The 23,440-nt window shown below is 43.8% G+C and overlaps 1 protein-coding gene across 1 annotated transcript in view; it reads right to left on the bottom strand.

The window, feature by feature from the left end:
* Window positions 1-3,293: 3,293 nt before the first annotated feature.
* The window catches only part of LOC149472046 (uncharacterized), a 101,232-nt gene continuing 81,085 nt past the window's right edge, over window positions 3,294-23,440 (bottom strand). The window contains exon 11 of the mRNA XM_089693229.1: window positions 3,294-11,022. Within this exon, the coding sequence (XP_089549355.1) occupies window positions 10,922-11,022 (101 nt within the window). The 3' untranslated portion in view covers window positions 3,294-10,921. The remainder of the gene's footprint in view (window positions 11,023-23,440) is intronic.

The following is a 23,440-nucleotide window of genomic DNA, read 5'->3' as shown; positions in this document are numbered from 1 at the left end:
ACTATACTGCCCTAACCTTCCACTATACTGCCCTAACCTTCCACTATACTGCCCTAACCTTCCACTATACTGCTCTAACTTTCCACTATACTGCCCTAACCTGTCACTATGCTGCCCTAACCTTCCACTATACTGCCCTAACCTTCCACTATACTGCTCTAACCTTCCACTATTCTGCTCTAACCTTCCACTATACTGCTCTAACCTGCCACTATGCTGCCCTAACCTATCACTATACTGCCCTAACCTTCCACTATACTGCTCTAACCTTCCACTATACTGCCCTAACCTTCCACTATACTGCCCTAACCTTCCACTATACTGCTCTAACTTTCCACTATACTGCCCTAACCTGTCACTATGCTGCCCTAACCTTCCACTATACTGCCCTAACCTTCCACTATACTGTTCTAACCTTCCACTATTCTGCTCTAACCTTCCACTATACTGCTCTAACCTGCCACTATGCTGCCCTAACCTATCACTATACTGCCCTAACCTTCCACTATACTGCTCTAACCTTCCACTATACTGCCCTAACCTTCCACTATACTGCTCTAACCTTCCACTATACTGCTCTAACCTTCCACTATACTGCTCTAACCTTCCACTATACTGCCCTAACCTTCCACTATACTGCCCTAACCTTCCACTATACTGCTCTAACCTGCCACTTTACCACCATTATACTGCCCCAATCTGCCACTATACTGCTCTAGCCTGCCACTATGCTGAACTAGCATAACCACATCTCTGTTATATATTTGTGATTAAAGTATGACATTGGGTTAATGATATGCTGCTTTCAAAACCACGCCTCTCTTAAATGAATGCCTCATCCCTAATTTAAGTACGTTCTTCATCTACAGGGGCTTTCTGGGTGCATAGCAAAAAAAGGTGACCCTGGAAATGTTTTTAAAATATTGGCAACTATGCTGAGCTCCTTCTCCTATCTGCACTGCACACAACCTGGGCAAAGGCAGCAGAACTCCTGCTCCCCACCCAGCACATAGCTGAGATCAGATTCCCTTACATACAACCACAATCTGTACAGTGTGTAACTGGCTACTATGTTGCAGTTCTGACCTGTGAAATTCCATGGCCAGTATGGTAGCGCAGCTGCAGCAGCCAGCTACACACTGTGCAGATCAAGGTTGTGTGTAAGAGAATCCAATCTTAGCTATGTGTAATGTGTGGTGAGAAAAAGATTTGCTGCCTGTGCCCAGCCTGTGTGCAGTGCAGGGATGGGAAAAGGAGTTCTGCTGAGTGCCCTGCCAGCAGTGACCCCTGACCTCTGCTGAGTTCTCCCTACAGTGACCTCTGTCCTCTGCCCTGCCAGCAGTGACCCCTAACCTATGCCTTTTGCCTTGCCAACAGTGACTCCCAGGGGGGGACTGACAACTCATGGGGACCCCGGGCAATAGGGGATCATGGGGCCTCTGTGCCCTTGCCCAAACTCAAAAAAGCCTATGAAAAAGGTACCAGAGGCATCTCATGGGGCCCCCTACTGACCCCGGGCCCTCGGGCAGTGCCCGAGTTTCCAAATGGTCAGTCCGCCCCTGGTGACTCCTATCTTCTGCCCTACCAGCAGTGACCTCTGTCTTCCTTCCTGCTGACCCCTGTTCGTTGCCCTGTGGACTCCTGTCCTCTGCTCTACAAGTTAATGGCCTCTGTTCCCTACAAAGAGAGGTCCCTACTCTTTGTCCTGGTGACCCCCTGCTGACCTCCCATCTTCTGCCCCCCCTGACATTTATTACTGCACCCCCACATTGGACAAGCTAGATCCGACCCTGGCTGAGGCTTTTTTTTTTTTATCAAGCTATAGGCTGGATGGGAATTCAGGCCCCAGGAGATCAGTGAGCTGGAGTACAAGGAAAAAGGTAAGGAAGCCGGGGGCTTGGCACAGTTGCATGGAGGACAGTGAGAGGTGACCATCTGATTGGGGTGCTGTGCTGGAGATAGAGACTCTGCTGCCACGTTTACTTGGAGGTCACCGCTGTGGAAGATCGCCACTGTCAGGTTCTGAGTCATTGCGGTTGTTTGGTAGATCATCATTCCTGAGTCCAGAGTTGCCACCGACATGATCAGGCGTATTTACAGTTCCTAACTTTACGCCCCTTTCGTAATGGGACCATGACATCCTTTAGGATACAGTGGGTGTACTTACACCTGGTATTGTGCTATCCACTCAAATCCGAGCACTCAAACACCGGAACATTGGGTCCCATTGAATACAAATACACTGGTTGGTGGGAGGAGTCCAGGGAGACTAACACACCTTTAGTTCCCAGAACCACCCCTTAGTTAGGACCTGGCTTTAGGGTTCAGGGGCAGAGATGTTTGGTCCTCTAATTATTTATGGCATTTGTTATTGTTCACTGTTATTGCCATTTGTTTATTGAGTTGCTGGGTGTGTTGTGCAAATAAATATCCCCTCTTGAGCCTTGGTGTGTCATAGGGTGTGGCATAGGGTGTGGCATAGCTGAAAGGGTCCTTAACAGGAATCCAGGTACCCAAACATCAGTGGCTCCTTCAAGGGTAAGTGCTACAACATCATCCCTGTGCTGAGTTCCTTGGTCTGTACACCTGCTGTGCCCATTATGAGGGGTTCCCACATCCCTGTGCTGAGTTCTAAGGTCTGTACACCTGCTGTGCCCATTATGAGGGGTTCCCACCATCTCTGTGCTGAGTTCCCGGGTCTGTACACCTGCTGTGCCCATTGTGAGGGGTTCCCACATCCCTGTGCTGAGTTCTAAGGTCTGTACACCTGCTGTGCCCATTATGAGGGGTTCCCACCATCTCTGTGCTGAGTTCTCGGGTCTGTACACCTGCTGTGCCCATTATGAGGGGTTCCTACCATCCCTGTGCTGAGTTCCTGGGTCTGTACATCCGCTGTGCCCCATTATGAGATGTTCCCGCCATCCCTGTGCTGGGTTTCTGGGTCTATACACCTGCTGTGCCCTTTATGAGGGTTTCCCACCATCTCTGTGCTAAGTTCCTAGGTCTGTACACCTGCTGGTCCCCGTTATGAGAGGTTCCCACCATCCCTGTGCTGGGTTTCTGGGTCTATACACCTGCTGTGCCCTTTATGAGGGGTTACCACCATCCCTGCTGGATTTTAGTTTTTCATATTTTGGACAATGTTCCAGGAGGAGATGGAACATACAATGGTGGACAGGATCAGAGCTGGGAATTATGTCTGGGAGATCTGAATCTGTATCTCTGGATCACCTCTGCTCATGTATTCTTTATTGGGATGATCAGATTTAGAGATGTCAATGATAACAAACACATACATGATAATATCAGTCTTTATTACATGTAAGAATTAAAAATATCCATGCAGTTATTCAGTAATAATTCAGATATCAGCAATTATAAATAATAATTCACATATCACCAAGGTGAACCTGTCATCATTTACACTGAAAGCCTGAGAGCCCACTGGCATTACTGTAATGGGCCAGGACAGCTGTGTGCCCCTCTGATTCGGGTTTCACTGGTCTAAGCCCCACCCCAATAAACCTGCCTTTTTAGACCATAAAGATCTCATTGGACAGAAGTCTGGTGGTGGTTGGAGCTTTGGAGGAAGAGATCATCAAGTCTGGGAATGTCAAGGCCTTAGTACCCGACAGAAACCAACATCTGGGAGGTGCACAGGAGGGGTAGCTTGCCAACCATGTAATGCATAGGGGGGTAGGCCTGAAAAACCACATACCACCCATATATGTCTGTACTGCCCCCTGCCTTAAAGTGGTTGTAAACCCTTCCATATACCAAGTGAAGTGACTGGCCTCAGGTGATACACAGAGATTAAACAAATCCTCCTACATTTGTTGTACCTGTTTATCTGCAGCCATCTGTCCCATGCATCCTTCGAAAGTGCAGAACATACGCAAGATTTCTCAGCTCTGAATAGCAGGGGGGCAAGGAGCTGAAGTAAGGAGAGCTCTGATTGCTGATTGGAGGGAAGAGACCCCCCCCCCTCCACACAACACACAGGAACACATCTGAGGCTGTCAATCACAGGCTGTGCCCTCCCCTGTCACCTTTTTATTGCTTGGTGTCAGCAAAACTCATCCGAAGTGACTCATGCTGATAACAGAGGAAGGAGGCAGCAGACAGAAATGACAGTGCTCTAGATTGTGACAAGTACACACTATAGAGGGATGTGCTTTGTTCATATTTTAAGTCTGAGGCTTACAACCACTTTAAGGGCCCTGGTGGGCGGGTGGTAAGGAGCGGTCCGGCGCTTTGCCATGTTTGCTTTCGTACAGAAAGTTTAGGTTTTAATAATTTTGTTTTTTTAAATATGGTTGACAGGTTTACTTTACTTGAGATATAGCTAGCAACTGCACAAAGACTATGTGAATCATCATTGATAAGGCACGATGGAGAGCAGCCCCTTTAGGTGGGCTTGAGCATGGAGAGTGTGCAGGGTGGGTCAGGGCCAGATCTAGCCTATCCAATCTGGGGGTGCAGTAACCAAGTAAGGGGGCATTGTGTCCACACTGTGTGAGCTATTGATTGCCTTTTACACAGCGTCACAACCTGGGAATTACTAGTATGCATTAGGCTGTTTTAGATTAGGGTGATTAAAAAGAACCTGTGCCCCCTTATATCAGAGGGCCATGTCCCCCTTTGAGTCCTCAGTCCTCATCAGAGTCCCCCTTTATATTAGGTATATATCCGCAGTCTTCATCAGAGTCCCCCTTTATATTAGGTTCCCATCACAGTGCCCCCTTACATCACAGTTCCCATCAGAGACCCCCATCAAAGCCTCCCTTACTTCCAGGTCTCCTTATATATCAGGTTCCCATCAGAGTGCCCCCTTACATCAGAGGTCCAAATCAGAGTTCCTCCTTACATCAGGTGTCCAAATCAGAGTGTCCCCATACATCACAGTCCCCATCAGCATCCCCCATAAAAGCCCCCTTTACTTCCAGGTCCCCCTTTATATCAGGTTCCCATTAGAGTGCCCCCTTACATCAGATGTCCAAATCAGAGTTCCCCCTTACATCAGGTGTCCAATCAGTGGGCCCCTTACATCAGGTGTCCCAAATCAGAGTGCCCCCTTACATCAGATGTCCCAGTCAGAGTGCCCCCTTACATCAGGTGTCCTCATCTCCCACTAGAGTTCCCCCTTACATCAGGTGTCCTCATCCCCCATCAGAGTTCCCCCTTACATCAGGTGTCCAACTCAGAGCTCCCCCTTACATCAGGTGTCAAAATCAGACCCCCCCCCCTTATATTAGGTGTCCAAATCAGAGTTCCCCCTTACATCAGGTGTCCGAATCAGAGTGCCCCCTTACATCAGGTGTCCTCATCCCCCATCAGAGTTCCCTCTTACATCAGGTGTCCTCATCCCCCATCAGAGTTCCCTCTTACATCAGGTGTCCTCATCCCCCATCAGAGTTCCCCCTTACATCAGGTGTCCCAATCAGAGTTCAACCTTACATCAGGTGTCTAAATCCAGGTCCCCCTTACATCAGGTGTCCTCATCCCCCATCAGAGTTCCCCCTTACATCAGGTGTCCCAATCAGAGTTCCCCCTTACATCAGGTGTCCCAATCAGAGTGCCCCCTTACATCAGGTGTCCCAATCAGAGTGCCCCCTTACATCAGGTGTCCCAATCAGAGTGCCCCCTTACATCAGGTGTCCTCATCCCCCATCAGAGTTCCCCCTTACATCAGGTGTCCCAATCAGAGTGCCCCCTTACATCAGGTGTCCTCATCCCCCATCAGAGTTCCCCTTTACATCAGGTGTCCAAATCAGAGTTCCACCTTATATGGATTATTACCATCAGAGCGCCTTCTCACATCAATTGTGTGCATCAGACTGGCTCATGGATTAGTGGAATGCACTCTGAGACCTGGGAGGGGCAGAGCTAAATATTGGAGGGGCACAGCCCACCCCAGCATCCCTCTTCATCCTGCCCTGGGGTGGACCTTGCTAGCAATAAGGAAACTGGGGCCAGGGAAGTTACAACATTCAGAACTGAATATTACAGTGTGGCAATCACAAGACTGGCTAAACAGAACGTCAGATCCTTCGACACTCAATGCACTTCACATATATGGAATAAACTCTTTGTCTGGAGTTCTGCTTTAATACTAAACGGCATGGAACGAATGTTATTACACTTTCATCTGTCAATCCCTTCTGTGTACATAATAATATGATAGAAAAATAAATGGTGATATCATAATTAATGCAACACTTTTTTTGTTGATGATACAACATTCTAGTTAGTACAACAAATATTAGATATAAAAGCATGTAAACACAGTCCTACAAATACATTTGCGGTTGTCTTCATAGAAAAAACAAAGCAGAGCTATTTGTCCTGTGAAACTTCATGTACATCTATTGTGTGCAAATGGGGGCAAAAAAAAAAAATGGATGTTATCAGGCTATTTTCTCTTCAGGTTGAATGTTTGTCATTTGTAATTATAGACTGAATCAGGACTATACCCTATTATGGCCACTAGATGGAGCTGATAATCATATAATTAATAATCATTTTAGAATGATCATTAGCGCCATCTACTGACTGCCTTGCATATCATTTCTGTTCTACTTCTGTAAGGATGAAAGAAAAAACATTCGACCTAGAGAGTAAATAGCCTAGTAACATTCATTTATAGCTCCATTCCCACAGAACGAATGTACAAATGTGCAGTTTCTCAGGACGAATGCTTTGTAAATACACCCCATATAGATGTATAGTTGGCATTATCAGCTCACTTTAGAAGGCAGAGATGAAGCAAGGAATACTTGGAGGCTCAGATAAATGGTGTCACTCTTTTTACAGAAAAAGGAGGACTGATACAGCAGAGAGAACACTGATAGGAATAAGAAGTGGCTGCACGGAGAACTGGAGATCATAGAGGCATCATCTTGATGGCCTGAAATGAGTTTACCCCCCTTCATGATTAGGCCATTTTTTGCGATACGGTGCTGCGTTACTTCCCAAACCGGCCCATGTATATAAACGGCGGGACGGGAGTAGTGCAGGGGCAGGTTGCCGTTTATAAACGGCCTCCGCATTCACTGCCTGTACGTGCTCCCTGGGAGCGCGCAGCACCGCAATCTGGTGCCCACTGTGTCCTCCGGACACAGCTGAACACAGATCACTGAACGGGACTTCTGTGTGAGGTCCCAATCATGTGATCACTGATTGGCCAATCAGTGATCACATGAATAGTAGTAAGCAAGATGTCACTTCTGACATCATTGCTTACTACGTGTGAAATATGTGAATGATCACAGAGATCACAAGGTACAAGGCCATTCACAACAGCCTTGTACCATGTGACAAGCTGTGACCAATCACAGCTCTCACAGTAGTTCTCAATGGCTCCAAGAATGCAGCCAGAGAAAAGGAGAAATGATTGCTTTTACAGCCTTTATGGGTGTAAAAGCAATCAGTGTAAAAAAAAAAAAAAAAATCTTCATCACCCCCCACAAGTAGTATAGTGTCACTAGAGTGACACTGCACTGCTAGGGTGACAGTATGCACAAAAAAACAATATAAAAATGTAAACAAAATTTGTGAAAAACTGTAATTTTTGGTTATAAACTAATTTGGGTTATTTATTTTTTACTAAAAAGATAGCTGAATAAATTGTGGCCAAGATTTATGAAGAAAGATTATTTATTTGCAAAATTTTATAAGAAAAACACTTTTTTTTTCAAAATGTTTGGATTTTTTTCATTTATATAGCAAAAAATAAAAATCCCAGTGGTGAATAAATACCACCAAAATAAAGTTTTATCTGTCTAAAAAAAAAAGCTAAAAAAATTCATATGGGTACAGAGTTGCATGACCGCGCAATTGCCATTTCAAGTGTGATAGCGCTGAAAACTGAAAATTGGCCTGGACAGGAAGGGGGTGAAAGTGTCCGGACTGGAAGGGGGTGAAAGTGTCCAGACAGGAAGGGGGTGAAAGTGTCCGGACTGGAAGGGGGTGAAAGTGTCCAGACTGGAAGGGGTTAACTGACAATTGCGCGGTCATGCAATGCTGTACTTAAATGAAATGTTTTTCCCCACAAATAGAGCTTTCTTTTGGTGGTATTTTTGCATTTTTTATTTTTTGCACTATAAACAAATAAAAGGCCGACAATTTTGAAAAAAAAAAACAATATTTTTTACTTTTTGCTATAAACATGTCCAGTTAAAAAAAATGTAAATAAAATTTCATCATAAATTTAAGAAAAAATATATTCTGCTCCATGTCTTTTGCTAAAAAAAAAAAAAATGAGTGAGAGCGGGCCCATAAACTGAACCCAAGCCCCAAAAGGCAGTGTATATGGCTTTAGAACATATTAATTATTTTTCAGGAAAGGTCTAAGAAAATTTTCTTTTAAAACTCAAATATAAAATATTGAAAATTAATATTATGCATTCTTCTATCCAGCCAGCAGGTGGAGTTCTAGTCTCCTATTTCCATGTTCACCTAATTCAGACCTCTGAGGTCAGCGAGTCGTTATGCAATGCAGACAGAAAACAGATTGAATCACACCAGGCAGCTGCTACTTCTAATCATGGATTGGTAATGTGGACCCCCAGGACAAATCCTCACAATCTGTCCCTGGAAGGCAGTGACCAATGACAAGGACTATAGGTGCCGCCATCCCTCCGCTTTATAGGTATAAATGACAGTTCTGGTCTTTTTATAAAGAGGCTCCGGATTGTTACAAGACAGGATATAGACACCAGTGGCATGATAGTTCAGACATATAGGAAGCTATACACTAAATACCTGCATCTGAAAGTGGAGCTTCTCTTGTTTGCATCATAGTTGAATTAGGCCTCATTCCCACGAGTAGCTCATTTTCTAATCTACAGCCATACCAAAACAAATGCATCATGTTAAAGGGGCCTCTGAAAAATTTGCTCTGCGAATGTCTCAAGCATTCACACAGCCATCATGAATAATCCCTAGATTTTGCCTAATAGGTTTACTTCATATGATCGTCAGCTCCATCTAGTGGCCACAATGCTGTATTTTCCTGAAATACCTCAATGAGGAGATGACCACATTATGGCCACTAGATGGAACTGCCGATCACAGGAAATAAACATGCTAGGCAAATTAGGATTATATTGAAAAAAAGAGGGTGCTGTTGCGCTTAGGAAAAAATTAGATGTATGAAAAATGCACTATATATATAATACCTGTATAGCAGCAGTCCTAATTGTGAACTCCTATTAACAAAATCATAAATAGACAGCAGAGGAGTCCCCGATCTCAGAATACAATAACAAAGAAGGGAGGATCCCTCCATCCACCTTGCCTGTGTGGATGGGGGAATCCGTTAAGTATGTATGGCCAGCTTATGAAGTGAGGGGATATCCCCTTTAAGGCCCTTTTTATGGCTAAAGTGTAGATCAGGGGTCTCCAAACTTTCTAAACAAAATGTCAGTTTACTGTCCTTCTGTCTTTAGGGGGGCCGGACTGTGGCCAATGGGAATACAAAATTTCCCAGCATGAGTGGGAGTAAACCACCCCCTATCATTGTGTGACATTGGGAGGAATTGTGTCTCATCATTGGTGTCATTGGGAGGTATTGCTCCCCTTCAATGGTGTCATTGGGAGGTATTGTGCCCCTTCATTAGTGTCATTGGGAGGTATTGTGACCCTTCATTGGTGTCATTGGGAGGTATTGCACCCCTTCATTGGTGTCATTGGGAGATATTGTGCCCCTTCATTGGTGTCATTGGGAGATATTGTGTCTCATCATTGGTGTCATTGGGAGGTATTGCTCCCCTTCAATGGTGTCATTGGGAGGTATTGTGCCCCTTCATTAGTGTCATTGGGAGGTATTGTGACCCTTCATTGGTGTCATTGGGAGGTATTGCACCCCTTCATTGGTGTCATTGGGAGATATTGTGCCCCTTCATTGGTGTCATTGGGAGATATTGTGCCCCTTCATTGGTGTCATTGGGAGGTATTGCGCCCCTTTATCGGTGTCATTGGGAGGTATTGCTCCCCTTCATTAGTGTCATTGGGAGGTATTGTGACCCTTCATTGGTGTCATTGGGAGGTATTGTGACCCTTCATTGCTGTCATTGGGAGGTATTGTGACCCTTCATCGGTGTCATTGGGAGGTATTGCAACCCTTCATTGGTGTCATTGGGAGATATTGTGCCCCTTCATTTCTGTCATTGGGAGGTATTGTGACCCTTTATTGGTGTCATTGGGGGGTATAGCACCCCTTTATCGGTGTCATTGGGAGGTATCGTGCCCCTTCATTGGTAGGTATTGCGCCCCTTCATTGGTGTCATTGGGAGATATCGAGCCCCTTTATTGTTGTCATTGGGAGGTATTGCACCCCTTCATTGGTGTCATTGGGAGGTATTGTGCCCCTTCATTGGTGTCATTGGGCCCCAATGTTGGTGTCATTGGGGGAACTACGTCCCATCATTTATCTTATTGGTAGGAATTTGCCCACCGTTGGTGTCATTAGGAGGAATAATGCCTTTCATTGGTGTCAGTGAATTAAATAAATGTCCCAAGGGCCAGATAAAAGCAAGCAAAGGGCCACATTTGCCCCACGGGCCTCAGTTTGGAGACCAGTGGTGTAGATGAAGGAATCTCACCTTCTGCATTCAGACTGCCCCAGCAGCTGCCTGAATACCTGAACAATGATTGTATGTGATAGGATGCAGTCGCTGTCCAGCCGATAATCTCCCACCCAACCTGGCTGGATTTTAAACCAACTTTTGTTGAGCCGGGCGGTAGCGACTGTGCCATCCAGATTCCAATTTTGGCCAGTTCTGCAGGAATTGCCTGACGCCCTCCCAGAACTGGACATTTTTCGGCTATAGCGCAGTTAAGAACTGGTGAGTGAATTAGGCGAAGAATTCTACTTGTACAGAGATATGGGGAATATGTTACATTTGCAAAACCCAGAACATTATTTTTTATTTCTGGAATTAAGTTTTGAACGAATTTTGTCTTTTAGACTGGTATTCTTCTTGTCCTGTTGCATCAATACAACGGTGTGCGTCTCTTCTCCTGTAATATGAAGAACACATTCACAATCAAACCTCGTTCCTTACATGAACCCCGCATTATATTACAGTGGGAATAATAATACATCGGACATATTAATGGTGGCCGAGCACGGAAACGATTTTATATACGATTGTATTGTCAGTGGAGTTATGTTCGATTGTAAATACGATCAAAGATCTGTTAATGCCCCAAACACTTAACGACCATTTCGAATGATCCAACCTTCCTATGATTGGACTTTCCTACCGAAGCTGATCAGAATCATCTTGACTCACTCAGGGTGGATTTGATTTAAAGATTTAAATCATAATATTTAACCCCTCCCCCTCCAAAGGAATTACACCCCCCCCCCCCCCCTTCCCAACCAGGCCATTTTTTTTCGTTATTTTAACCCCTTCACGCTGGTGCATCCCGGCCCTTTAAGAGTTTCAGAAGCTGGGAGGGGGGCGGAGTTTAGAGTCATGTGACCGCTGTGACACGCCGTCACATGATTGGGAAAGGTCCCATTGAAAGAGGAGATCAGGACCTTTCCATGAGTACCGAACATGTGTGTTGGGAGCGTGCAGGGCGCGCGCTCTCAGCGCATATGTTTTTTTTAAAGAACGCAAATGTGCGGCCGCTCGGCATCTAGTACCACACGCCGGGAGGCCGCATATTTGCGTTCGGCCGGTGTGAAGAGGTTAACTGACAATTGCGCGGTCATGCACTCAAATGAAATTTCCGTCCTTTTTTTCCCACAAATTAAGCTTTCTTTCGGTGGTATTTGATCGCTTGTGCGGTTTTTAATTTTTTCTGCTATAAGAAAAAAGACAGACAATTTTGAGAAAAAAACAGTATTTTTTACTTTTTGCTATTAAACATGTCCAGTAAAAAAATGTAAAAAAATCTAATTTCATCATCAATTGAGGCCAAAATGTATTCTGCTCCGTGTCTTTGCTAAAAAAAATCCCAATACGTGTAAATTAATTGGTTTACGTGAAAGTTATAGCGTTTACAAATGGCGGTATAAATACTGGGATTTTTTTTTTTTTTTTTACGTGTAATGGCGGCGATCAGCAACTTATAGCAGGACTGTGGCGGGCATTCTGACACTGGAGGGAACTGATTTGGTGTCACTGACATCCCCAGTGACACCAATAGTGATCAGTGCTAACAAAAAGCGCAGACACCATACTAATGGCACTGGACAGAAAGGGGTTAACATCTGGGGCACAGCCATGCAAAGCAGTGTGCAGGAGCTGACAGCGGAGAGAACTGAAATGTTTACAGTTCTCCCCCCACCGTTGGAGATGCTCAGCAATCAGCGGGGGCCGGTGAGTAATCACCGGTCGGGACCCAGTGATTGACAGCCGAGGCCGTGAATGGCAGCGCAAGTAGGGCAAGCGCGCACAGCCTACCCAGATCTGCAAAACCACATATATATATATACGTGATTTTGCGCACCCGTGCCGCCCTGTAGCAATACTTCTGCTATAGGGTGGATGGGAAGTGGTTAAATAGGGACTGCCATCTCTGTCTCTTCCTCCTCCCCGCTGTTGGCTCACCGACAGTCCCATTCACTGCAATGGGATAGCTGGTGATGCGGCAGGGACACAAGGTGAGGGACGTGGTGGCAGCAGGGAAGTGGATGCCCACTAACAGGTGCTGCCATGATGGATCTGAAATGACAGGTGCTCTTTAGATGTATGGAATCCTACTTATTCTTGCTGGTAGTTAGAATCTTTAATATTTACAAACCAAATGAAGGTTTTCTTTTTAGAATAATAAGCTGTCAGGTTAGTAAAACATCGATCTCAGAACCGATTTTAGGATAATAGGTTCATCACACGTAGCTGGAGCAATACTAAAATTCTTTTATTTCATATTTATTCTCGTGGTTACTGTGTATTGTGTGAATGTATCAATGCAGTGCATGTCATCTCAGCTTGCAGAGCTCGGATTCATCGAATGAGTTTACCAAAAATGTAAACATTGCAGAATATACAGCCTCATGGTACATAACTACGCTCCATTTCCTGCTGAATAAATTAAATTATTAGTAAATCTTAAATAGAAAACTATATTTACATCAATTTTTACTCCAAAAGCATTTGTTTAAAATAAAATTGATAAAAATTAAAAAAAAACTGATTTAAATAAAAAATCCCATTTTTTTTTTTTTAAGATCATCGATTTTTATCCACCCTGGACTAAGTTAATCTATTTTTAAAACATTTGTTTGCTCATTGTCAGAAACATGTGGGCAAGCTGATAAAGATGTCTCTGTATTTTTTCTAATAGATTCATTTCTATATCATCAGCTCTATCTATGGGAAAAAGGCAGTTTATTTGCTGATTGAGGTATACCGTGTGAAGGAGTTGATAGTATAAGAATATTCTATTCTATTTTAATTAATTACTGTATTTTTCGCTCCATAAGACACACTTTTTTCCCCCCAAAAAAGGGGGGAAAATGTCAGTGCGTCTTATGGAGCGAATATAAAGCGGCCAGTCCGGTCTTTCTGCTGCCACCATGTCAGAATACCGGGCCGGCCGCTCAGCTGTTCTCTCCTGCAGGGCCTTACCTGTTCCTCGCTCCAGCGCTGCACAGTCTTCCCGCGGCGGCTTCTGTGACAGCCGGGTGCCCACTGCGCATGCGCGAGAAGTGCTGCGCTTTGTGAATGGTCCGGTGTCTTCTGGGACACATGACAGGTCCCAGAAGGCGCAGGGCCATTCACAAAGCGCAGCACTTCTCGCGCATGCGCAGTGGGCACCCGGCTGTCACAGAAGCCAGCCCGGGAAGAAGGAAGGAAGGACAACTCCACGGAAGTGGGAGCGGGTACCTGACAAATTCAGGTACCCGCTCCCCCTCCCTCCCCAAAGGTCCACAGTCTCTGGTCATTCCCTGCACTGTCTGCAGTCTCTGGTCATTCCCTGCACTGTCTGCAGTCTCTGGTCATTCCCTGCACTGTCTGCAGTCTCTGGTCATTCCCTGCATTGTGTCCGCAGTCTCTGGTCATCCCCTGCACTATGTCCGCAGTCTCTGGTCATCTCCTGTACTGTGTCCGCAGTCTCTGGTCATCTCCTGCACTATGTCCGCAGTCTCTGGTCATCTCCTGCACTGTGTCCGCAGTCTCTGGTCATCTCCTGCACTGTGTCCGCAGTCTCTGGTCATCTCCTGCACTATGTCCGCAGTCTCTGGTCATCTCCTGCACTGTGTCCGCAGTCTCTGGTCATCTCCTGTACTGTGTCCGCAGTCTCTGGTCATCTCCTGCACTGTCCGCAGTCTCTGGTCATCCCCTGTACTGTGTCTGCAGTCTCTGGTCATCTCCTGTACTATGTCCGCAGTCTCTTGGTCATCCCCTGTACTGTGTCCGCAGTCTCTGGTCATCTCCTGTACTGTGTCTGCAGTCCATTGGGTCAGAATATTTTTTTTTCTTGTTTTTCCCCTCTAAAACCTAGGTGCGTCTTATGGTCAGGTGCGTCTTATGGAGCGAAAAATACGGTATAATTATTAAAAAATTGCGGGAAATGTCAACATTCAGCTGATTAATGCTTTATAAATGGACCCCCTAGGCAGGAGGTTTTTTTTTTTTGATCATTAATAAATCAGATCATTTTATATGATTCTGTGAAGGGTCATTCAATGAGATCATTACGTGTCACCATGAAGCAGATTTCTCAAAGGAGTTGAGAATATTTACATAAAAGTGAAGCTTCCATTCCATTAAAATGTACAAAGTGAATTCTTCTTTAATTTGTTTCTCTTGCCCATAATTGGATATTTGCAGTGAACATGCATTCTTTGTGTGTGAACATTCTCAACTCCTTTAGTAAATCAGCCTTCAAACTCCACACTACTTAGATGATGACAGTGATCCAGACCCAATAAAACACAAATCATTTTAGAGAGTCACTTCAACCAAAACTGAATTTCCGACATGAATGGTCTGAAGTGAGCAGGTTCCTCCTCAGCCTTCCTATATATCTCTGGGCCTCCAGTGGTGAAGATGTCCTCACTGGCATTTCCACCTCTACTCTACACCACAGCCATTGGGCTGGATTTATACTCTATGAGTGCTTTTCGCACGTTTTCTAGCTCAATTTTTGCATGTTTTCATACAGCGTTTTTCAGGCATTTTTGAGCTTTGGCATTTTTTAGTAGCCAATAGAAGAAAAAGATGTTTTATCATTTGTTGCTAGATTTTTCAACTTTATTAGCTTTTCCATCAGGTTTTATTGCATTTTTTATTATTCATCATTAATTATTAATTTTGTTTTTGTTGGGGCAAGGGGTTAGGATTAGGGGTTAGGATTAGGGGTTAGGATTAGGGTTAGGATTAGGGTTAGGATTAGCGGTTAATATGTTATTATCTGCTTATTATTTATTTATTTATTTGTTAGGGTTAAAGAGTTTATTTATTATTATTATTTGTATTTTTTTTGGGGGGGGTTAATGTTAGGGATTCATTGTTATTTATTTATTTGTTAGGGTTAAAGTGTTTGTTATTATTTGTATTTTTTTGGGGGGGGGGTTAAGGTTAGGGGTTCATTGTTATTTATTTGTTACAGTTAAAGTGTTTATTTTTATTATTATTATTATTATTATTATTAATAATAATAATAATAATAATATTATTGCTATTTTTTGTGGGGGGTTAATGTTAGGGGTTCATTGTTATTTATTTATTTGTTAGGGTTAAAGTGTTTATTATTATTATTTGTATTTTTTTTGGGGGGGGTTAAGGTTAGGGGTTCATTGTTATTTATTTATTTGTTAGGGTTAAAGTGTTTATTATTATTATTATTTGTATTTTTTTTTGGGGGGGGGTTAAGGTTAGGGGTTCATTGTTATTTATTTGTTATGGTTAAAGTGTTTATTTTTTTTATTATTATTATTATTGCTATTGTGTTTTGGGGGGGTTAAGGTTAGGGGTTCATTATTATGTATTTATTGTTCCATATTATTTATTTGATTTATTTATTATTTGTGTATGTATTTCATTATTTAAAATTTATTAATTTATTATATATACAGGTGAAACTCAAAAAATTATAATATCGTGCAAAAGTTAATTTATTTCAGTAATGCAACTTAAAAGGTGAAACTAATATATGAGATAGACTCATTACATGCAAAGCAAGATAGTTCAAGCCGTGATTTGTCATCATTGTGATAATTATGGCTTACAGCTCATGAAAACCCCAAATCCACAATCTCAGAAAATGAGAATATTGTGAAAGGTGCAATATTCTCGGCTCAAAGTGTCCCACTCTAATCAGATAATTAAGCCATAACACCTGCAAAGGGTTCCTGAGCCTTTAAATGGTCTCTCAGTCTGGTTCAGTAGGAATCACAATCATGGGAAAGACTGCTGACCTGACACCATCATTGACACCCTCCATAAGGAGGGAAAGCCTCAAAAGGTAATTGAAAAAGAAGTTGGATGTTCCCAAAGTGCTGTATCAAAGCACATTAATAGAAAGTTATGTGGAAGGGAAAAGTGTGGAAGAAAAAGGTGCACAAGCAGCAGGGATGACCGCAGCCTGGAGAGGATTGTCAGGAAAAGGCCTTTCAAAAGTGTTGGGGACTTTCACAAGGAGTGGACTGAGGCTGGAGTCAGTGCATCAACAACCACCACACACAGACGGATCCTGGACATGGGCTTCAAATGTCGTATTCCTCTTGTCAAGCCGCTCCTGAACAACAAACAACGTCAGAAGCGTCTTACCTGGGCTAAAGAAAAACAGATCTGGTCTGTTGCTCAGTGGTCCAAAGTTCTCTTTTCTGATGAGAGCAACTTTTGCATCTGATTTGGAAACCAAGGACCCCGAGTATGGAGGAAGAATGGAGAGGCCCAAGGACCCCGAGTATGGAGGAAGAATGGAGAGGCCCAAGGACCCCGAGTATGGAGGAAGAATGGAGAGGCACAAGGACCCCGAGTATGGAGGAAGAATGGAGAGGCCCAAGGACCCCAAGTATGGAGGAAGAATGGAGAGGCACAAGGACCCAGAGTATGGAGGAAGAATGGAGAGACCCAAGGACCCAGAGTATGGAGGAAGAATGGAGAGGCCCAAGGACCCCGAGTATGGAGGAAGAATGGAGAGGCCCAAGGACCCAGAGTATGGAGGAAGAATGGAGAGGCACAAGGACCCCGAGTATGGAGGAAGAATGGAGAGGCCCAAGGACCCCGAGTATGGAGGAAGAATGGAGAGGCCCAAGGACCCCGAGTATGGAGGAAGAATGGAGAGGCACACACTGCAAGATGCTTGAAGTCCAGTGTGAAGTTTCCACAGTCTGTGTTGATTTGGGGAGCCATGTCATCTGCTGGTGTTGGTCCACTGCGCTTCATTAAGTCCAGGGTCAATGCAGCCGTCTACCAGGAGATTTTGGAGCACTTCGTGCTTCCTTCCGTAGACGAGCTTTATGGGGATGCTGACTTCATTTTCCAGCAGGACTTGGCACCGCCCACACTGCCAAAAGCACCAAAACCTGGTTCAATGACCGTGGGATTACTGTGCTTGATTGGCCAGCAAACTCACCTGACCTGAACCTCATAGAGAATCTAGGGGGCATTGCCAAGAGAAAGATGAGAGACAGGAGACCGAACAATGCAGAAGAGCTGAAGGCCGCTATTGAAGCATCCTGGTCTTCCATAACACCTCAGCAGTGCCACAGGCTGATAGCTTCCATGCCACACCGCATTGAGGCAGTAATTGCTGCAAAAGGGGCCCGAACCAAGTACTGAGTACATATGCATGCTAATACTTTTCAGAGGTCCGATATTGTTCTATGTACAATCCTTGTTTTACTGATTGCATGGAATATTCTCATTTTCTGAGATTGTGGATTTGGGGTTTTCATGAGCTGTAAGCCATAATCATCACAATGATGACAAATCACGGCTTGAACTATCTTGCTTTGCATGTAATGAATCTATCTCATATATTAGTTTCACCTTTTAAGTTGCTGCACTGAAATAAATGAACTTTTGCACCATATTCTAATTTTTCGAGTTTCACCTGTATATATATATATATATTATTTTTTATTTTTTTTAAATATGAGCAGAAAAATGCTCTAAAAATGCACATCAAAACACTTGAATTGAATCATCCAAATGCAACTAGACTAAATTAGTAACATAACAAATCTAAATGAAACTGAACAAATGTTTTCATTCTGCATGTCTAGACAGAAATGACACTCAGTACTCCTAACTGAGACAAGTACACACTATAGAGGGATATGCTTTGTTCATATTTCATGCCCGACGTTTACAACCACATTATTTGAACTGAAGCTGAAGTTAGAAGCTGATTGGCTCCCATGCACAGCTGCTCCATATTCTGAGTGCTCCACTTTTAGTAAATCTCCCCCAAATGTCTTCTTTATTAGTCTAGGTTCACACCTAAAGCTTTTTCCAGAAACGCACAGCAGTTCATTTAACATGATTCTCAATGGGTCAGTTTCACCCGGTGCGTTTTTTGTAAAGGGTCAGGGACATTTATAAACTCAAAAAGTTGTGTTTTTGGTCCTATAGACTTCAATGTAAACGCTGCAGAAAAGCACGTAGTGCATTTTTGATGCAATTTTTGCGCGTTTTGGTGCGTTTTGCATTTTATTCTGCCCAGCATCAAAAAAAGGCAAAACACGTCAACGCAGCAAAAACGTAAAACGCATCGCAAAAAGCAATGCAGAAATGGATCAAATGCAAACTGCATAGGTGTGAACTTAGCCTTACACATTGCAATACACTGTTTATGCATGTGCATTGGAGTGCATTGGAAACCATTGGCAAAATCTAGCATTGCCGACACACCATGCTGGGTATCCTGTATTATTGAGCCCAAGGCAAAATAAGAAAGCAAGCAGAATCCAGCATAGACCCATTTGTACTGACTAGTCGTCTACAACATCAGGGGGTCTGTGCCTCTGAAAAGCAATCTGTGTTTGGAATGCTTTTCTGAAGCATTTGACAGGCATTATGACGCCTTTTCACCACCCTGAATGCAGCACCAAAGCGCCGCAGTTGTGTGCAAAACCCCCATCTGCTGCCTTTACTGATACGAGGGTCAAAAGGAGCTGAGAAAGATGCCCAACCACAAATTTTTAATGCCCCCCCCAAATCCGTAAACCAAAGCAAGCCCTATGGGGTCTATTTATAAACAATTATTTGTACGATTGTTAGAAACATTACTGCAAACCGAACTAAATTCTACCGTGTTTTCCAATATATTAAAGCGGAGCGCCACCCAAAAGGGGAAGTTTTGCTTTAAGGACTGCTGCCCCGCTCCCCATTAAGGATTGGCCCTTTTGGGGGGTGGGGGGGAGCGGGTACCCGAATTTGACAGATGCCCACTCCCACTTCCGGTCCGATTTCCTAGGCCAGTGGTCGGCAAGCCGCGGCTCGCGAGCCACATGCGGCTCTTTACACATTTTAATGCGGCTCTTCTGTGTGCCGGGCGCTCGCTCCCCTCCCCTCCCTCCTCTCCCTCCTCTCGGGCGGCCGCTCCCCTCCCCTCCCTCCTCTCGGGTGGCCGAGGATTCTGCAGCTAGCCCAGCAATGATTGGCCAGTCTCGCTGCCACTCACATCCTGATAGCTAGTGATTGGCTGTCAGGATGTGTGTAGGCGGGGCAGCGTGACGAACGTGAGGGGAGCTAGGCTCCTCTCACAGTCCGCCCTGAAGACCGGAACGGCGCGGGAACACGGCGAGAGGAACGCGCGGAGCAAAGGTAAGTGAATTGACACAGGGGGGACTTGACTTACTACTTGCTACTTACTTACTACTATATGAGGGATGAATTAATATGGGGTATGAATTACTATGGGGGATGCATTACTATATGGGGGATTAATTACTATGGGGAATGAATTACTATGGGGGATGAATTACTATATGGGGGATGAATTACTATGGGGGATGCATTACTATATGGGGGATGAATTACTATAGGGGATGAATTACTATATGGGGGATGAATTACTATATGGGGGAGGAATTACTATATGGGGGATGTATTACTATGGGGAATGAATTACTATATGGGGGAGGAATTACTATATGGGGGATGTATTACTATGGGGGATGCATTACTATATGGGGGATGAATTACTATATGGGGGATGTATTACTATGGGGGATGAATTACTATATGGGGGATTAATTACTATGGGGAATGAATTACTATATGGGGGAGGAATTACTATGGGGGATGAATTACTATGGGGGATGAATTACTATGGGGGATGAATTACTATATGGGGGAGGAATTACTATGGGGGATGAATTACTATATGGGGGATGAATTACTATATGGGGGATGAATTACTATGGGGGATGAATTACTATATGGGGGATGAATTACTATGGGGGATGAATTACTATGGGGGATGAATTACTATGGGGGATGAATTACTATATGGGGATGATTTAATATGGGGGATGAATTACTATAGGGGGGATGAATTACTATGGGGGATGAATTACTATATGGGGGATGAATTACTATAAAAACTTATTGAAACTAAAAACAGTGTACCATGTATTTTCAGTTTTAAAAATGTGGCTCTCAAAATAAATTTCAATCGTGGTTTTGGCGAGATTTGGCTCAGTTGAAAAAAAAGGTTGCCCACCACTGTCCTAGGCGATCGGAAGTGGAAGGTGTCCTCCCTCTCTTCCTGTAGTCTTGTGGGACACGTGACAGGTCCCAGAAGACTACAGGACCATTCATGAAGCACAGCGCTACTCAGTGGGCACCCGGCTGTGAAGCCGCAAGCTGTCACAGCCGGGTGCCCACACTGAAGATGCCTCAAGGAAGACAGGACAGCCGGTGAAACGGGCTGCAGGGGACACACCGCGAGACCGAGGGACAGGTAAGTGGCTGTTTTTGTAGCTGCTGACTTTTATTTTTTGACAGGTGAGTGGAACTCCGCTTTAATTCCTGGATCATCTGTGCCACCTAGTGGCAAAAATGGAGTACATTTACTCATTGTGGTATTTTAGAAAACTACTACATTTTAGCCACCAGATGGAGCTGAAGATGCAGGAATGAATCTGTTATAACACATGGTGAAATTTAGTTCAGCTTGCACAAATGTTTGACATTTGTACAATTATTATTATTATTATTATTATACAGGATTTATATCGCGCCAACAGTTTACTCAGCACTTTACAATATAATGGGAGACAATACAGTTCAATACAGTTCAATACAAAAGTGATAGGACAAATGCTTTATAAATAGACCCCTTTTATTTTTTTGCACTACCCAAAATAGTGCTCCCCCCCCAAAAAAAAAACCTAAAAGCGTAACTCACCAATGTATCTACATTCAAAACAGTAAAAAAGTAAAAAATGTAAGTGCAAAAAATGTCTGGTAGCAAAATACAGTTTATGTAACAAAGTGCAACAAAAAAAAAAGTTGCAAATGAAAAAAGTCCTCAAAAAGTATAACTGCCCGTGCTCCAGCTTTGTGGAATAAATACAATGTCCACACATAAAATATTAAAGTGCTCCCGATATCCACGTGCTGCTACACCTCAGTGCACCTCCACCGGTTGATACTGCTGCACGTAACCACACCCCTAACGACGCATCAGGGGTGTGGTTACACAACGTCATTACGCCGGAAGCACGAGGTTGACCATTTTACTTACTGCACTGCAGATGAATTTTTTTTCCATCAGGAGGCAATTGTGGATTGTATGCAAGAAACCTCAAGGATTTAGAGAAGTTCTGGAAAGAAGAGCGAACCTACATCCCTCCTGAGATGTGTGCAAACCTGGGAACCGACTACAGGAAACGTCTGACCTCTGTGCTCGCCAACAAGGGTTCCTCCACCAACTACTAAGTCATGTTTTGTGAAGGGGATCAAATACTTATTTTACTAACTGAATTGCAACTCAGTTTATACCCTTTGTATCATGTGTTTTTTTTCCTGGATTTTTGGTTGATATTCTGTCTCTGTCATTTTACCACTTCCCGTCCGTCCGTTGTATATAAACGGCCGGACGGTGGCAGCGCAGGGGCGGGTTCATAAATGGTGCTGTCATTTTGGATTGTGCGCACTCCCAGCACCGTGATCCGGTGCCCGCTGTGTCCTCCGGACACAGCAGAACACCGATCGCTGTACAGGACCTCTGTGTGAGGTCCTGATCATGTGATCACTGATTGGCCAATCAGTGATCACATGAAGAGTAGTAAGCAAGATGTCACTTCTGACATCATTGCTTACTACATGTGAAATCTGTGAATGATCACAGAGGTCACATGGTACAAGCCTATGCGCAACAGAATTGTACCATGTGACAAGCTGTGACTAATCACAGCTCACACAGTATTTCTCAATGGCTGCAAGAATGCAGGGAGAGAGGAGAAATTATTGCTTTTACAGACTTTATGGGTGTAAAAGCAGTAAGTGTAAAAGAAATCTTCAACACCCCCCACAAGTAGTACAGTGTCACCATGGTGACACTGTACTGCTAGGGTGACAGTATGTTAAAAAAAATAATATAAAAGAATAAAATAAAAATGTAAAAAAAAAAATTATAATTTTTAGTTATAAACTGATTTGGGTTATTTTTTTTACTAAAAAGATAACTGAATACATTTTGGTCAAGTTTTATGAAGAAAGATTATTTATTTGCAAAAACACTTTTTTTTAATTTTTGGACTTTTTCATTTATATAGCAAAAAAATAAAAATCCCAGCAGTGAATAAATACCACCAAAATAACGTTTTATCTGTTTAAAACAAATGCTAAATAATTCATATGGGTACAGTGTTGCATGACCGCGCAATTGTCATTCAAAGTGTGATAGCACTGAAAGCTGAAAATTGAGCTGGGCAGAAAGGGGGTGAAAGTGTCTGGACTTGAAGTGGTTAGGGTCCTGGAGCGGCTCAAGAAGAAGCACATTAAGGTCCTGGAGTGACCTAGCCAGTCTCCAGGCCTTAATCCAATTGAAAATCTGTGGAGGGAGCTGAAAGTTCAAGTTGCCAAACGTCAGCCACCAAACCTTAATGACTTGGAGAGGATCTGCCAAGAGGAGTGGGCCAAAATCCCTCCTGAGATGTGTGCAAACCTGGGGGGCAACTCCAGGAAACGTCTGACCTCTGTGATTGCCAACAAGGGATTTGCCTCCAAGTACTAAGTCATGTTTTGTGAAGGGGATCAAATACTTATTTCCCTCATGAACATGCAGATCAGTCATCATTTGTTAGACGCATTTCTGCTGAATTTGTTGTTGCTATTCTGTCCCTCAGAGTTACAATACACCGAACATTCGATTTATAGACCGATCATTTCTTTTTGAGGGGCGAACATTCAACATCAGCAGGGGATTAAATACGCATTTCCTTCATTGTATATTTCTGGTGTTGCCCCGCCTTGCAGAAACTGAAGTGGAAGGTGGGTGCAAAAATACTAAACTG

Source organism: Staurois parvus, unplaced genomic scaffold (genome assembly GCF_062004578.1).
Source record: "Staurois parvus isolate SC_StPar_1 unplaced genomic scaffold, SC_StPar_1.0 ptg000024l, whole genome shotgun sequence".
NCBI lineage: Eukaryota > Metazoa > Chordata > Amphibia > Anura > Ranidae > Staurois > Staurois parvus.
This window is presented reverse-complemented; position numbering and strand designations above follow the sequence as displayed.